The sequence below is a fragment of the Rhinatrema bivittatum genome, chromosome 15 (genome assembly GCF_901001135.1).
Source record: "Rhinatrema bivittatum chromosome 15, aRhiBiv1.1, whole genome shotgun sequence".
NCBI classification, from domain to species: Eukaryota; Metazoa; Chordata; class Amphibia; order Gymnophiona; family Rhinatrematidae; genus Rhinatrema; species Rhinatrema bivittatum.
The window spans coordinates 62,280,352-62,298,461 of NC_042629.1; the positions used below are offsets into that span (position 1 = coordinate 62,280,352).

General features: G+C 44.4%; 1 protein-coding gene across 1 annotated transcript in view; it reads right to left on the reverse strand.

Annotated features, from left to right (window-relative positions):
- Window positions 1-246: 246 nt before the first annotated feature.
- The window catches only part of TMEM269 (transmembrane protein 269), a 43,258-nt gene continuing 25,394 nt past the window's right edge, over window positions 247-18,110 (reverse strand). The window contains exons 5-9 of the mRNA XM_029578046.1: window positions 15,343-15,490; window positions 14,293-14,390; window positions 7,284-7,427; window positions 6,113-6,313; window positions 247-2,711 (exon numbers count right to left, since the gene is read on the reverse strand). Coding sequence (XP_029433906.1) covers window positions 2,602-2,711; window positions 6,113-6,313; window positions 7,284-7,427; window positions 14,293-14,390; window positions 15,343-15,490 — 701 coding nt within the window. The 3' untranslated portion in view covers window positions 247-2,601. The remainder of the gene's footprint in view (window positions 2,712-6,112; window positions 6,314-7,283; window positions 7,428-14,292; window positions 14,391-15,342; window positions 15,491-18,110) is intronic.

The following is an 18,110-nucleotide window of genomic DNA, read 5'->3' on the forward strand; positions in this document are numbered from 1 at the left end:
ACAATCTAGCTAATGTCTTTCTGTTGTGTTGAATTATAATGTGAATTGCGTATGTTTTGATGTTGTGTGGACCTATAATGTAAATGTTGCTTTTGTAAACTGTTGTGATCTTCTTTTGGAATGACAGTATATAAAATGCCTAAATAAATAAACCAATGTGGGTCCCGACTTTTACAGTCTGGGGAAACAAGTATGGGGGTAACTTGCTGATGTGGATTTTACTATCCTTAACCAATAAGCCTAATACTTTGATTCAACTCCACCATTGCTTTCTGCTTCAACGGCAAGGCATAATGGGGCATTGTACTCAAACAGTAACCAACGAAAGCCCTGACTTTTATGGTCTGGAAAACTGATAAGAATGGGGGTAACCTAAACAGCTCAGCAGATACCAGCATAAGCTTGCTGGGCAGACTGGATGTTTCTATGATAATCCTGGTGCGGGGACCATGCTACAGGGATCCTTCCGGAACCTTGCAATCACGTCACGGGCCCAGAATCTTGTCGCTAGTTGTTGCCCTTAGGTAATGACTATGACCCCCCCACTGCTCCCCAAGGGGCTGTGAACACTGCCTGCGCAGCAGCCCCGACTCTTGGAAAGGAAAAAAGGTGCTCTGGAAGCAGCCATTTTTTCCCACTGGCAGAGGGAAACGTGACACATGACTAATCTGGCCAGTAGGTGCCACTGTTCAATAATGTTTGGGACTTCCTTCTTCTCTCTATGTCTCCCTCCACCCTACTATCCCCTTGGGGTTGTGAACACCTCTTCTGCATCATCCCCAATCTGAAGAAGCAACAGCCCAACTCAAGAATTGAACCAGAGACTCCGACCTGGCTCATTTTGTTACATAGAGGGACCAGCTCCATTTTCAAGCTCACATCTTGTTAGGTCACTGTATATATGGCTGGCTGGCAAGCCTAGATGTAGCCATAGGCACCTGCCCAGGGCATCAAAGAAGAGCCTGCTCCCACTTGCTTTAGGTCCATTGCAACTCTACTCCCCTCCCTGCTCTCTGGCCTTACCTATACATTCCAAAATTTTAAGATCAGTCTCCCTGGATGGCAGCATCTTGCCTAAGGTTCACGGTGTTAGTCTTTCCAAAATCTTTATCCATGATAGTCCCCAGTAGTAGAGCAGAGAGAAAACCACCAACTCTTGGGCTGACAAGGTTTTCAGTTCTGAACTCACTCATTTTACAGTTCAATGAAAAACAGAAACACTAAATCTTCATACAGATTAGTAGCACAAACATAACTTTTATTATTTTCTTTCTTACCTAAGCACTCTGTTGTTGGAACTAAAAAAAAACAAAAAACAGAACCCGTGTGTGCTGTTTTAGAAGCTGCCCTACATCAGGATTCATGCAGGAGACTCCAGAACTCCGTGTGGGCCAAGGGATCAGGCTGCAGTGCCCGAAATCCCTCCAGAGCTGGGTATTTATGTGCCTTCTTACTGATAGGAACTTGTGGCTCAGTCAGCTATCATGGTTGCCTGTGACCACTACACCCCTGCCACTCTGTGGCACCTGGGTCTCTAACAGAAGTGCAAGGCAGATCGGAAGTGCAAGTGACAAAGCTGTATAGATGTTTCATTTCCATTGGCTACTGTGATCTATGCTCAAGGTAATGTGGGGAAAACTCAAAATACTTTATACACGTTCCTCTTGGATACAATCAACAGGCTGACCATGGACGCCTGATAGTGGGGGAAGGTCATCTTTGTTACTAGAGACCTGGATATTATGCTGTGGAGTAACTATGAGGAAATCAGTGACAGATGTGGTAAGGATTAAGGTCCCGTCCCCCCCTCCTCCCCAACTTCTTTCTCCCCGTAACACACGATGGTGGCTGACCACCATGAGCTCAGTTCTGGAGCAGGTCTTGAAGGAAGACTTCCTAGCGATGGTAAATGCTGCAGAGACCTGCGTACAGAATGGCATGAGGAAAAAAACATATCGTCCTTTCAAGGCTATGACTATAGAAGTGAAAAGGGAGGCAAACCCTGTTTCCATACAAGAACAGGGATCCAATCCCCAACCAATCTGAAGCTCCCAGACATCTTACTGTACAGTCTCAGGCCCCAACCGGCTTGTTTCTGCCACCATGCAGAGAGGCGTGGCTACCCAAGTCTATTCAACTTTGCCAAAGAGCTTGAGTCTACTTTTCCCTTGTTAGGGATAATAAATGCTACGAAAAACAGTCCGACTCTAATACATCTGAGCAGGAAAGATGGTGGCAATCCCCCCCCCCCCCCCCCCCCCCCCCAAATCTCAATGCACGGTAACTCTGCCTGTAGCATGGGAACAGTGATCCTATGGATCATACCAGTAGTCCCATGGCAATCGCCCAGTGAATAAACCACATGCAATATAATTTCAAACACAAGTCACACGCGAGCTGGTACTTTCTACAAGTCACACTTGATTTGGTAAACTTGTGTGGCCAGGTTTACCGCAATACTATGAAAATGCTGCAGATGTTTTAGTGAAGGGTGTGGTTAAAATATAACGTTAACTCCAGGTCAGTCTGTATTTGGTCAAAGGCCGTGATTTTGACAGATCATATTAGCCCAGGAAGCTTCCCTCTTTGCTCCACAAGTTCTTACAGCTTACAGCTCCACAGGACAAACGGGAAGAGGGTGTAGGAGGAGGACCAAATGAGATAGTACAGGCTTGCCAGAAGAGATGAGGAACATAACAGCATCAGGATACCTGAAATACAAAAGCAATGAGCACAGGTTAGGAGCCTGCCACATGCACTGGTCAAGATCCTGTGCCCTTACAGCGGCTGACACCAGTGTTCATGATGGACCTCCGGACCTCTCAGAGATCAGCGGAAGGAGGAAGGGGCAGGGACCACAGCAGCCAAAACCCAGGAGCTGTCATGTCTAAAGAAAAGATCTGGAACCGCTGGGGTGAAATGCCTCAAGAACAATGCATCACTTCCCAAACTCTGTGCAACTCCTGACAAAAAAAACAGTTTTATGTTGTCTGCTCGCCCCAGGGTTCACCTTTCAGCCATTCTGCTGTTGCCTCTTATCTGCGGCTGCTGTTCCAGAAGCGTTCCAACAGTGACCTATGATATAAAGGAAGGTCTTCCCACCACCTGCAGCATCGGGAAGCAGGGATACTCCATTCATGTCATCTTTTATGTAGGACCTGTTGGGAGGCTTCTGCTCAGAGCTCACAGCTAAGGTACACAAAACCTTTCCTTTAAGGCAGGGGAGAGTGCTGCTGATTTAAAACAATAAAAACAAAACAAAAAACCCACTGCTTCTGTTTACTGTAAGTGATGCTCATTTCACTGATCCGACCAGAAGACCCCATTCACATAAATAAAAGGGACATGGCTAGTGTGACCACGAGACCTGTTCCACAATCGCTTCCAGGGTGGAAAAGAAAGCAAGCTAAACGCTCCCATCACTTTTAACAGGCCAGTCTGTTTGAAAGCTGATGACTTCACGACTTGATTTTCTATTTCAGTTTTTACATTGTTGGACAATTAATGAGTGCTGGCTTCCCACACACACACACACACACACACACACACACTTACACACACTCTGCCCCTTCACAGAACAGGCACAGCACTCGCAGCGGCAGTGCAAAGCACCCACATGTTCCTTGGCAGGCCTGGCTCACTCACAGCTGTAGCACTTGTAAAAGCTGCCAAGGGCTGGTGCTGAATTCTTTTCACCCGTGAGATGGACTGAAGCCCGCTGAGTGTGGGGTTTTGGTGTGAGGGTAGTTATGAAAGGAATCTAGCTGGTTAAGGAAGGAGTGAAAACAGCATCCCGCTGTGGGCAGGGGTCCAGGAGGCAGGATACGTTGAGGTGGGAGGGAGGGGGGAGGGGAGTGGGGAAAAGGGGGAGTTAGCAGGCCAGGCTCTGAGGCTATTCCTGCCTGCAGAGATATTTGGCTAGATCTGAGTGAAGTTTCAGCTATCTTGCCACTAACTCATATCAAATGGGCCCCAGCTCCCAGACATCCCACCTGCATACTCTTCCACATCTTTCCCATCACACGTTCGCAACCTTGGGGTTCTTATTGATAACCATCTTACTTTCAAACCCTTTATTAAATCCATCATCAAGGAATGCTATTTTAAGCTCCAAACCATAAAAAAACTTAGACCTATGCTACACTTTTCTGATTTCCGCACTGTACTCCAGTCTATCATTTTATCTAAGGTAGACTATTGTAATGCACTTTTGCTAGGCATTCCCGTTACTCATACTAAACCCCTACAACTATTACAAAATGCTGCCGCTAGGATTCTAACTAATTCAAAAAAAAGAGATCACATCACCCCCACACTTATCGAACTTCACTGGCTCCCTATACATTTCCGAATTCGCTATAAAGCCCTTTCTATCATCCACAAAAGTCTGCTGAACTCTAACCTTAACTGGATTAACCCCCCACTCCTCCCCCGTACTTCGATTAGACCAACACGTACAGCCCTCCAAGGAACCCTACGCGCCCAACCTATCAAATCTTTTAAATTATCCTCCACCATAAGCAGAGCTTTCTCTCTCGCCGGCCCATCTATTTGGAACTCCCTGCCCTCTGATATACGCCTGGAAACATACACTCCTACCTTCAAAAAAAAACTGAAAACATGGCTCTTCCAGCAAGCTTACCAGATTTCACCAGCCATTACTTAAACCCCCCTGTTTTACTAAAACTCTTTTTAACTAATAATCCTACAATATGACTAAGGAATTCGACCCTGTGGAATCTGTATTATGCCCCTCGATTTGGTACTTTTGAATCGGCTATTTATGTCATTATCTATTGTTTATAGTTTTGTTCTTATATGTATATAGTGATTATGCTGCATCTATTTATTGACTACATGGACTCTGCCCAGTATAGTCAGCTCTATACCCTTCCAAGTTTTAGCCTCCTTTTTATCAGTTACATGTAAGGGCCCCGCCCAAAAGTTACGCTGTTTTACAATGTTATATGTAAGGGTTTCCGCCCATCTGTTACTGTTTAATTGTAAACCGATGCGATGTGTGAACGGTCATCGGTATAAAAGAGACTTTAAATAAATAAATAAATAATAAATAACTATGCCGCTGAAAGCTGGCACTGGCACGTTAAGCTGACAGCAGTATTCTAGACAGCTGCAGGGTTAGGGGCTTGTCAAGAGTCCTGCAAAAAAAACCCAAAAACTCTCATGGATATGGGATAGATATTTATTTTGGAACTGCAAATAAAAATACTTTTTTTTTTTTTTTTTTTTTAAGGAAGGCTGAGCGTGACCCTTGAAACTTGTGTTACTGCTAAATGGTTTCACTGGATAAAGATCCTATGTACTGTGTTTTGCAGGACAGGTACAGTGCCAACCAGCAAAAGTGCTATCCAGCGTTTTCCCAGCCCTCGGGTGGGGGTCAGGATAGGGAGGCCCAGCCATTGTGCAGTGGCAACACTTGGTGGCCAGCTTCAGGTGCGGTGCTCTGGAGGGGGTCCAGGCCCCAGGCTGAGGACCATGGCCATCTTGGCTGGGCTTGACAGGGCTTGGGGGTTGCTACATCTGAGAGAAACCCTCTCTCCTATCCTCGAGAAGTTGCAAATGGAGACTTATTTCACCTAACCCCGATATAAGGCTGTACTGACTGAAGCAGAAGTCCAGAAGCAGCAGGAGGAAATCGCTGAAACCCTGATATAGCATGCGCCCCGCTGAAGTGCCTTATCCTATCACATTAATTTGGGTATGAGCAATCTTTCATTAAACTACGGTACTCTGATTCTGTCAAGCACTCGCTGGCCATCGTTATGCGGACGACCCTGTGATTAGGTGCTGCAGTCACCGTGCATGTCTTAAGCTGATCAGGTCATCAAGTCGTCGCTTCTGAAAAATGTCCTCTCTCTCATCCCTCCCTCCCGCTCAAAGCCTACCTCTCAGGAAATAAGTTCCCACACTAGCTGAGGTTTGGAAACGGAGCCCTCTCCCAAGGTTGAAACCTACGACTGTGTCCTTCCAGCCAGCCGCAGCGGCCCTTTCAGCTCACTGAGGTCAGCAGGGCCTGACCTTCATATAAATCCCCCCCCCCCACACACACACACTCCCCCTCCCCACATTGTCGGAAGCTATTTAAACTCACCTCCTAGAAAGACCATCTTTTTCCAGAGCTGGGATTCCAACACTTTGTCATGAGGATAAAAGCCCTGGTCCACCATGAAGAGGATCATAACGATGGCCACGGTGCGGAGAACCACGAGGCTGCCGCCCGTCAACAGGAAGGCGCAGGCTAGGATGCAGGAGGCGTAGGGGCAGGGCAGTCCACGATACATGAAAGGGATTCCTGAGAGCCAGTGATGAGAGTGAAGGCAAGGGTAAGAAGGATAAAGTGTAATGTACAAACCGAAGCACTGAGGATCGTGATTTGTTCTTTACTGGAAGGGCAGCATCCTCAATAGTGAGGTAACAAACCATCACTGGAGCCAAGAATGATGCCTTTCACATACAGGGCTGGATTTAAAATGTTCCAGTCAAAAAAGAACGATTATCCATCCTGTTTGTTTATTTTTATTTATCTTATTTTTATATTCCGCTTGTTGGCACTTCAAAGCAGATTACATTCAGGGCCTGTAGGTATTTTAACTTGGATAATTTTGGGCTTTTTGTCTGCATATTAAGTCTAAAAAAAAGGCAGTTGAGCTAACCAAAAGCCTCCAAGGAAGTGAACTTAGTGATGGATCACATCACCTAAAGCTGGATTAGCATTCTTTATAATTGGTGTCTTACTCTACTGCATTTTGAAGGCTCGGGGATTAAGCATAAACAGTTTTGAGTGTTGCTTGTTAAAATAATAATGAAATTTCTTCTTAAATTAAGCAGCCATCTCCTGATCTCAACTAGCAAGGTTTTTGGTGTGGAGGTACACACGCTCCATTGTAAAGTCTTTGTGCTAAGAGTTAAGCAATACACAAGCCAAGATGCGTCTTTTTTCCTTTATGTAATGATGCTCCCTCACTGCTCAAAAGGGAAGGTACTGGGGTTGCAGAGGGAAAATCCCCTGTTCAAAATCAGGGATTCAAATGCATCATGGAAACTGGAGAGATATGGCTAAGCTCAACACAGAACCAAAGGCCTTGCTTTGTTTCTTCACTGAGCTTTGATGCAATGAAGGCTAAAGAAAGAGTTCCTATTGAGATTAGTGTTGTCCTGAGTTTTCTTTTGTAAGGCACTAGCCAAGGCTCTCAGCCTTAGTGAGATGCCTTACAGGGTATAGCTAGGTGGGGGGGGAGGAGACTGAAATGCCACCAACTTACCGCTGCAGAAAAAGCAGAGCCGTACAAAGACCGCCAACACGTAGGCGACAACCAGGCATCCATCCAGGAAGTCGTGAGCCTGCAGCAACAAGGCGGTGGCCAGGCCGAAAGAAGTGAAGTCAGCAAAGTCATCTAGTTTGGCTCCTATAAAACACAAAGAATCAAAGAACACTGCACCAAATGGCACCAATAATTCAGATCCTGGCACCTCATGTAACAGATTGTAGGCGGGAGACTCCGACCTGATTATCAGGCTATGTTCCAGATGCTCAAGATGCTTCTCCAACTAGTGCACAGATGCAAGAATAGATGACCGGATGATATCTCCTTTATCTCCAATATGTTGTTAATACTTTATTCATCCTTGGACTGGACTCACCTAGTCGTTTTCACTGGCTCACATCAACGGTTCTGTATAGAACTGCTAATGTAATTAAAAATGGTAAATTTCTTTTCTAAGAAGGGTTGAGTGATCAACTACAGTGGGAGGAATTATTCCAGTTTTCTCGTACATACTGCTCAGTTATTTTTTGGAAGACCATCAGAAGGGATCTCTTAGGTAACTGGATGGATTTGAGCTTGTGTATAAATTAAAAGGGTGATTAAAGGTCATTATCTTTAAGCTGCATCAAACAGTGTCCACTATGGAGATCTTTACTTGGTTTAGATACCAGATCAAGTGGGAAACTGGGGGGGATCAAGCTAACTGAAGCCTCGGAGGGCTCATTTATGGAGAAATTTGTGCCGTTTGTACATAGGTTCCCCCATTTCGAAGCTTGGTTTCAGATTCTATATCAATCCTGCCCTATGCCGGCCTTTTTTATATTGAATTTGGCTGGACGCCCCGAGCTCTCGTTGTCAGGGCTGAAGAGATAAGGGATCCTTTAAATTCATCTGAGGGGACTGCGGCATACTCAGATTTTTCTGGGTAAAAGTAATTGGGCTTAATCAATAAGGTTATCAGAACCAAATGACCTCTGGACCTTCCACTCTTGATGCTAAGATGTAGTCCAGGAAAGGATTTGTTCTTGCTCCTCAGAAAAGGGCCTGGCTCATTACTTGCTGCTTGTAGTCAAAATTTAATTTGCTGCCAAATGGAAATGTATCTTCCTTTCCCAGCCTATCAGACTGGCAGTCTAAGATTTGTCAGTTTCTGGAAATAAAATATTTAACTTTTCAAGTCTCTACATTTTATGACATTTGCTCCCCATTTTTTTTTATATTTGCTCACTGTAACGTGATTGATAATGTAGAATGGTTTTGGAAGATAGGGTTGCCACCTCACCATGGGCCAACTGAGCGAGCTGATGCGGTTTCAGTTTTCCTCATGGTGTGCCAGAAGTTGTAGCTTTGATTGTCTTTTCCCATTGTTCTCCCTAAGAAAATCAGAATTCGAATTCCATGCATGGAAAGGGGCAAAGCCAAGACAGGGTCAGCCTATTTGGGTTGACCTAGGGTGAGGTGGCAGGACCTCTTTGTGTTTCCAGGTTGGAGTTCTGGGATTAGCCCTGGTGTCTTTTCTGCTGGCCTAACTTAATTAACATCCTAGCCATTTTAATTTTTTGAGTTGTGGTTTTTTTTTCATCACACGTTCGGCTTATAGATGATATACGTTCAGTGGGCTTTGCACCTCTGTTTCGCTGGTTTGTTTTAAATACAAATGATGTGCTTTGACTCCCTTGGAATGGGGGTAGGGAGGATTCGGAGGAAGGTTCTTTTTGTCCTGTGCATTGCTATGCCATGTACATATGACAAATGACACTGCTGAAAGAAGATATCACTCTGCAGCTAACCATATCTTGCAGAGGTGGCCCACTCCAGTCCTTGAGAGGCACAAACAGGCCTGGTTTTTAGGATATCTGCAACGAATATGCTTGAAATAGGTTTGCATAAAATGAAGGCAGTGCATGCAAACCCATTTCAAGCACTGCCTCACCTGGGCCCATTTTTGGCTCTTGAGGACCGGACTAAGTCAACCTTGCTGTGCCTCAACAATGTTTTGTGTTCTAGGATCACAACTCTTTCCATATAAAGTGCACGGGAAAGCAAAGCACAAATGCAACTAGTGCTCTCAACTGACTCCATTTGTAATTTTTATTTTTGCTTATAAAAGATTCCTAAGAACCTCCTACTTCCAGATCTGCATAAAAAGAGAGGAACTGATGACATGCAGGTGAACTGGGAGGGCAATGATGATTTAATATGGCATGGCTTTTGCTATGGGCCACTATACTATGACTGGCAGGGACCACTGGATTGTGACCTTGTACTGGGTGGGTGTCTTTTATGTACTGATTATATTGTGCTTTCTGGGGATGTTTTAAGCATGGACTTGCTTTAGCTCCATGTTCTATTAATCTATATCCTTGGGGATGGTACAGGTGGTTCTTGTATTGATTGTTGTATGTTCTTATTGGGTTTGTTTTATGGGAGGGCATGTTTAATTGTATGCTTTTTCTTGTGTGTTTCACTGTAAGCTGCTTTGATGTGTCAGGAAAGGTGGGATATTAGGCTACATAAATAAATTCAAAACAAGAGTAAAGAGTCACCTTTTCACCCCCTCCCCCTGCCAAGGTATTCTGACTTCTAGTTCAGGGCCTCTGATGCGGCTGAAAGAGGCAGCTGTCTGAAAGGCAGGTCTTGCAGAACACTAAGTTCACATCCGTTAACCCGATCAATACTCAAACCAAGAGCCTGATTTAGTCAAGGCTGTCTCATGTTGTGCCTGTGGCAAGGTCTCTTCGGGTCTGCTTCATCAAAGGGCTTCCCACACCACAGGCCAACCCAGACTCGCTCATCCAGGCCTGGCTTTGCCCCATGGCATAGATAGATTATGATTTCCCTAAGAAAAGCAGTAGCATATCTCCATGCCTCCAGTGGGTTAAAACCAGGATTGGATAGCAAGTCTCTTTTGCCATAGAGCCATACGGTCACCTTATCTGAAACCCAAAATCACAAGCTCAGGAATAGCACTATCACCCTCGGTCCTTCCAGCCCCCTCCCCCCATCCCAAAATAACAGCACACCGAGTCCCCTAGTCCTGGGATTAGGCATATTCAGTTGTTCACTATCAGTTGTCTTTTAAAATTTTTAAATGGATGTAGCTTCATGCAGAATGTATGCAGCCAAATGAACTCGGACTGTTCTTTCAACCTGGCTGGCACAGAGAGTTAGCTATGTCAGCTCTGTAAGCAAAAGGAATGTTTCTGCCTCCTACACCCACCAACTCCCACACGGAATTGGCATTGCAGGCTGGATATGTATTACAATAACGGGAGGGTTAAACATAGCCCTTGTTTAAAAAAAAAATGGATAGGAACCAAACAGCTAACTTTGCTGCGTGATTGAGTAATATGCTGGCCTGGGACAAAATGTACCGAACTGGATTGTGAATGCTTAGGTTTTTTACTTGCTCTATGATTCATAATTAAGAGGCTGTCCATTTGCAGAGTTCCTAGTTTCACATACACTTTCACACACACACACACACACACACACACACACACACACATACACGCAGCTCAACACTTCTAGCCAAGGCTTGTGACGTTCCCACCCCAGGAGTTACAGAGATGCACAAGCAACTGAAACCAGGCTTCAGACATGGGCCATGCAAGCAAATATTGTTTCTCCCACGGCAAGACTTCAAGAGATGCAATTCAAAATGATTCAGGTGCAGGCATATGCATCGAATAGCTAAAATCTCTGAATTGTTGGGCATACGGTAGAGATCCCAGTTCTATAAAACACAATTGTCTGCAGTGTTGCAAACTAGTGTCTTCTGGGGAAACAAAATTTGGAATGTTATAAAAGTTATTCCAGATATCCAGTTTGATGGAACGCTTCTATTGATCAGGCAAAAAAAACCCCCAGAATAAAAAAAATAACAAATTGCAGAAGATCGGTTAGACTTTGCACAGTAGTGGCAGGGTAAGCTATTTTGATTAAATGGACAGAAGAAAGGATCTTTGGGTTGGCATTATGATCATTTTGGGGGAAATGGGAAGAAATGACCTATGAGAGTCAAACATGCAGAAAACAGAAGAGCTTTCATTGCAGTACATAATGATACACGTATAAATCGGTTGCCCGGAGAAGCTGGACAAAGTGTTCACCGTATTTTTCCTGATGCTGCAAGAAAGGAGCATTGGCTTGCTCAGCATGATAATGACTACAGCATGAATGGATGTTTTCAAGTATTCTTATGTTAGGGGTTGATGATGGCTGTTGTTCATTATAAAAGAAAAAAAAATATTGGCATTCTAAGGAACATAAATAGTTTTGTATCAAAAGACTTTGATTATAATTCATATATTTATACGAAAAGGATTATTTAAAATAAAAAAGACACTGGTCCTTATCTTGCAGCTGTCCCGCACATGATTACACATTGGAGCCTTGAATTCCAGAAAGAGTTGCCGGAATGCACCTTAAAATATTGGAAGCAGGGCAAAAATGATCCATTGTCCATGGAAGGTGGGAGACTGTGGGCCAGGGGATGGGATAGCAGTTGAAAGAGTCGGTACCTTTAAGTATTCAAAAAGCTGAGAAAGCACATTGTATGGAGGAATCGCCTCCACCAATGAGCAGAGACAAGTACAGAGAGGAGAAAGAGAGACAACATTCCTTACATTCAAAATTCTAGTCTATTTTGACTCTACAGACATGACTTTGGAATCTTAATGGATTGTGATATCTTTCAATGGACCAACACAAATAATGTTCAAGTACGTGAGCTTCTGAGACCACCACAGGTCTTTTCAGATGTGTCTGTAGAGTGGTAAGAAGGAAGCATTTATACTTGGGCAGGAATATTTGTGTAATGTCTTCTCTGTCTCTTACTTCTAGAAGGTAGCTCCTTCGATTTCTCTATGCATGACTTATAACTCAAGGCCATGCACCATTCTGATGGCCTCAGTCTTATTTCCTCCCCTTTTGTAAATCTGGCCTCCAGCACTGAACTCAGTTCTCAAGGTGGGGGGTCTCACCAGAGACCTGCAGAGAGGTAATATTACTTATTTATTTATTTTATTTATTTAAAGGCTTTTTATACCAATATTAGTGGGTACATCATATCGGTTTACATCAAACAGTAGATGGAAAGTACAAAGAACAGGGAAAAGGGGAGGGGACAACATAGTGCAACAACTAGAGAAAACTAAATAGAGGAACAGGAAAAAAAATGGAGAGATAACATATTAACGTCGCATGTTATAAAATCCAGGGTCGGCCCGCGCAGGGGGGTGCACAATTGTGCAACCTGCGCGTGCCGAGCCGAGCAGCCTGTTTCCGTTCCTTCCGAGGCCGCTCCGAAATTGTAGTGGCCTCGGAGGGAACTTTTTTCCCACCCTCTCCACCTTATGCGCGTCCCGGGGCTTTGTGCGCGCCGGCGCGCAAGTCTCCTGCACGTGTAAATCTGGCTGGATTTACGCGCACAGGGCTTTTAAAATCTGCCCCATGTCTATTTTGTTGCAGATTTTCATAGCCCCTGCAAACAGGGCCACTTCCCCTTCTAACACTTTCACAATGTCACTAATTAAGACACTGAAGAGAATTGGGCCTAGCAGTGACCCTTGTGGCACTCCACTGGTCATCTTCACTTCCTCAGTGTTGATCCCATTGACTACCACTTTCCGAGTTCTGTTGCTCAACCAATTTTTCACCCAGTCTACAACTTTTTGCTTCATCTCTCAGGCTGGCTAGCTTGTACACAGTCTTCTATGTAGAACAGTATCGAAGACTTTACTGAAATCCAAACAGAAATCAATCAAGTTTGTTAAGCAGGATCTTCCCCTTTGTATAACCATGTTGCCTATGATCCTGCAATCCACTAATTTCAATGTATTGTAGAGTTTCGTAATTTTGCCTACCACTGACGTCAAACAAGCATATCTCTGGTTTTCTATTTCTTCTTTGATCCCCCCAATGTGGAGTCTTATTACTTCTGCTGTTCTCCAGTCAGGTCCCGTGCCCTCCTTTCCTGCATATTTTTCTAGGTCGGCTAAGTCAGAGCCTGAGGGTCATGGTTAGGTGACGTATTGTCCCACTAGTGTGTTGGGGTTAGCATTGGATAGAGTGTTATGATGCTGATCATCTGTTGGGATATTTCTTGCACTGAAGCAGGAACGTATTGTGGGTTAGGAATTTGAATATATGAATATATGTAGTATTAGTAAGTCTTGCATTTTTTTATCATCGCATGGAAGAATTCCCCTTGGTCCTATGGTTTGTTTCTTCCATCTCTTTTGTTGGCTCTTTAAAAGGTTGCCACAACCTTCTAAGACTCTTGACTTCAAAGGACCGATAAGCTGCTAGAACCACAAGGCTTTGAAGACGCCTTGCATTATCTTTTGGACCATTTTTTTTTCACTCTAGCAAAATATAAATCTTTATTCAAACTCTAGTAATAATTTAGGGGAAATTATTTTAGGGCAAAGCACAGGGCAGAAAATGAGCTCATTACTCTACAGAGGGTTCAGCGGGAGCCAGCTAGTCTGTGGCAGCAGCTTAAATCTTTCGAAACATGCTGATGTGTCGAGCCAGCAAACTCTGAAACTCTGGCCCCTGAAGGTAATTATCCGATGAAAAAGGCAATCAGGAACTCTACTCTGTGGGCCGGCCTGGTGTTAGTGCTGGGCAGTGGGCACTGCCATACAGAGAAACCTCAGTTCGACTCCTAGGTCCGCTGATGCTGGGGTAGCACAGAGGGCAGTACTTGTGACCCCTGGGAGGAAGGGGGGAGATTTCCGATCATTGTGCCGCAGCTCGTGGCTGGAAGAAGGGCCCATCTTACAGTATTCCAGAAGGAGCCCTGGTGTGTGGCCCCTGGAGACTGTGACTGCGCTGACTGCTAAGTCAGTTGGGAAGGGGATATAACATAGGGGCAAAATCCCCTGGGTAGTGAAGGCTCATGGTGCCAGATCCCAGAAACAGTTCCCGCTGAGCTGGATGCCTGCCGGACATCCTCTCCCATCCCTCTGAAATAAAAAAAAAAGTCTTGGTAACTTACCCAGCAGGGAGCACGCATTCAGTAACCTGGCAACGGCTCCATCAGCCAGGTCAAGCAGGTAACTGGTCAGCAACAACCAGCAAGCTTGAGAGTGGAGCCTGAGGGGAAAGAAACATTTTATTTTTTTTTTAAGATGGCATCTCCATGGCAACATCAAGGGGACTGGCTGGCTAGACGGAAGAAGTGAGGAGAACCTTGCTGTTTCGCAGGACGCTACATATCCCAGGTTAGGGGGTGAAGGAGCTCAAAGTTACTGCTGCCTTCACACACCGTGGAAAGCTTAAGAGCCATTAACCCCTTCAACTCACTGAATCCCAAGGGGTGACAGTGTGCAGGCTGACTGTCTACTGAGAACTCTGTTTCTGGTTGCAGATAAGCAAGGAAGAACATTCATTCAGTGGTGCCGCCAAGGGGGGCCTTAATGATTTTCATACAGATGCCTTTAGGTCTGTGATTTTTAATCTCTCTATGGCCCAGTGGTCAGACTTTTCTCCTCTTAGCTAGGAGGGACCAAGGACAATCATTTATGTAATCACCCCTGATGCAGACATCTTGTCAAAACATGGCCATGTCAGGTGTATTGGCTCCATCACAGTGTTAATTTTACATTTGATTTTTGATATTTAATGTATTTGTTGATATCAAATTTGTAATATTTTAAACACATTTTTAATTTTTTGAATATATATATATATATGTATTTATTGTCTTCTTGTCTTTTTATGTACCACTCCTGTGGGCTTTATCTTAAATGTTGCAATTAACAGTTTTAGCATGATCTCTTATAGCATAAAAGGCATTGCCCAGTGCTGGTTAAGGGAAAGGTGGAGGAGGAGGAGCAGAGGGAACTGCTGCCAATTTCCCTGGAGCAGGGGCGCGTCGCCTCTCACCCCTCCTAGCATCAAACCTCCTCTACTGAAATGTTTAATGATAGCTCTGGCAATTTAAAGGAAAGCCCTTTGCCTTTGTAGCAGCTGCACTCGCTCAGCACGACGGCGAGAGGGGGCAGTCGCATCCTGGCGCCCTGCGCTCCTGTCCCGTCCTACTTACCCGTTCAGGCTGCAGAGGATGGAGAGGAGGCCTAGGAGCAGGTTGGCCAGGGACAAGGCATTGGCTGCATGCTTCCGGGCAGACTCCAGGATCTGGGCGCGTCCAAGCTGCTCGCTCAGAAATAGCTTCTTGGTGTACTGAAACACACCTGGAACCGGAGAGAAGAAAGTAAGCGAGAGAAGAAAAGGCAAGAGAACCCTGTGCTGCTTCTTCCAAGGGAAGATTATTACTACTTAAAGGGAGATCAGCGAGGTCTGGCCTTCCAGCCTTTTTTACGTGACAATATTGTGCCTCTTATAGGTGGCAACAGTCCAGGTATTTGGTGTCCATTCAAGTCTGTCCTCACCTGATCCTAGGCTATTTCGGCTATTTCATTTTTTTTTTTTTAATCAAATCTCAGAGGTGATTTGACTGCCATTGCCAACCAATTGTAAACGAAGGACTTTACAGCTCCTGCTACCACCTCCTGTCTTGAGACCGCAATCAGCTTCATCAAGGGATTCTAGTCTATGGTCCGCAGGACAAGGGCCAGACGGGCCTGGGAATGGGAATAAAAATGTCTCACGGAGTGGTAACTGCCAGGCTGTGAGCTTAGGACAGACTTCAAGGCTTTAGGATTGCTGCCACTTAATGGCCTAGCTAGTCTTTAATATCTTCCTGGAGGGGCAGAGCTCACTAATCCCCTCTTAAGTACTGATTTTTAAGAAGAAGGCAAGAGCCTACGGGCACTGTGATAGCATTAGGAGAGAACTGGGAACACTGAATCCGCATTTGATGTTTGATGTAGATTGCATGTAACCTATTTATCAGATCTCCTCGAGGTCTTTAGTTCTTGATGAGTTTTTACGGGTATATATGACTATTTTTTTTAGTCTTTTCATAGTACAGAGGCTTTTAGGCCCAATTGCATGTGTCTGTCGGTTGTTATGAGCTTATCATTTTTTGTCGCTATGTAATTTTATTCTCTTTTTTTGTTTTGGTTTTTTTTGTGTGTTTGTGTTGTTGATTTTTCTGTGCACCGCCCTTGAGTGTTATCGGAAAGGCAGTTTGGAAAATGAAATAAATAAGCAACGCATGGGGCAAACTGAAGGGAAAGCCTGTAAGATGGCTTCACGGGCCTCCTGATCTGATGATTCCATGGATAAGTGCTGTCGTTGTCCGTGGCCTGCCTGGAAGCACCTTGCCCTGAAGAGAACAGAGCCGAACCGGTTTCCTAAGATTTCTCTCATGTCCGTATTTAAGAACTGTGTGTTGCTGAATAGTAGGCTGTCTCTCATCCTATGAGTCATGTCCTTCTCAGTTTACACAGTTTGCCAGCCATTAGAAGAGCTGCCATCTGCTTACTGTGTGCTCTGATAGACGCGCGTGGCCTAAACTAGACTTGGCTCTCTGGCTGCTGAATTTTCTGCATGCCTCCTCCTTGGGGCACTTTCATGCAGAGCTGAAACTCGTTGTGTTCTGTGTGCGCTAAATACTAGGTCTGAAGAGTTGTACCCTAGGGAGCTTGCGCCATTGTGGCTTCTAGAGGAAGAAATAATTTTCTTTCACAGAGTAGGAGAGGAATGGAATTGGCCTCTTATTTCACGCAGTGGTTATTACTAGTATTGTGGCTATTATTATTGGAAACTGAAGGGCAAAGGAATCTAATTTTGCTGTTAATATTTCACGTTTATTTTGCTATAATGTCATTTCCCTTTTCTTAAATGGCACTTGGTTAGGGTCCCACAATCTGAGAGATTTTACTGTGCTGCCTCGAGCAGTAACTCAAGTGTGTGATTTCTTTAAAATTGCTGTCATCCTATAGTCATGGCCTGATATGCATGAGGGGAAACTGGGTGAACACATTTGCTAGTCTGGAAGACAACTGGTGCAAAATGGTGGCTGACGATCCCTTCGCAGTGGTTTCTGGTGTGTTGTATGATCTGTGCAGGATGTACACTGGGCATTCAGTCCATCTCATACCACAACCAACAGGAGTTTAAAACCCCCAACTCTAAAGTACCTTGAGTAGTAGTAACTAACAGTAGCTTCCCACAATTACATACAGAAAAAATTACCTGAACTGGATATACACATATAGCAAATATAAAAAAAATAGATGCGTAAAAAAAATCTTTAAAAGTACTTATCATTAATTACCCAAATCCACCCAATTACTGACTTCTCAATTATAAATAAAACCATGCTTTTAATAAATGCGCCCACCCCAGCTTGTTTTAATTCTAGTTATCTTATATACCTAAACGCCTACTCTTTAGAGAAAATGTTAAGGGTCAAAGTCTCCTACTAGCGTGTTTTGCACCCTGCCCTTGTCGTGTTTCCAATGCCAGCCAAGTTCAAGAGATCCTTCATCTGAAAGAAAACAGCATGTCAGAGGAAAACAAAGGCCACCATCACAAACGCGAAACCAGTCAGCACGGCTCTCGAGTATGTCTTTCAGAAACCTCCCCTCTGCCCCCTCCCCCCCCCCAAAAAAAAGCCCCACTCACCCCAGTCGGCTATTCAAGGGTTGAAGTTGGCCAAATTCAATATGAACCAATCTCTTGACAGGTACATCTTGAACAATTGCCAGTGTTAGGCTTCTGTTTGCCAAAGAACATATTTCTTTGCAATGCTCAAATATTTTGGCAAACATATTAGGGTTGGTTAGACTAATAAATTGGTGCTGCATATTTGATATAAATCAAAAAATGTCCAGTGTGGAAAACCAATGAAACTCACAACAATGCTTAATTCCACACAAAACGTTTTATAAATATTTTGTGAAA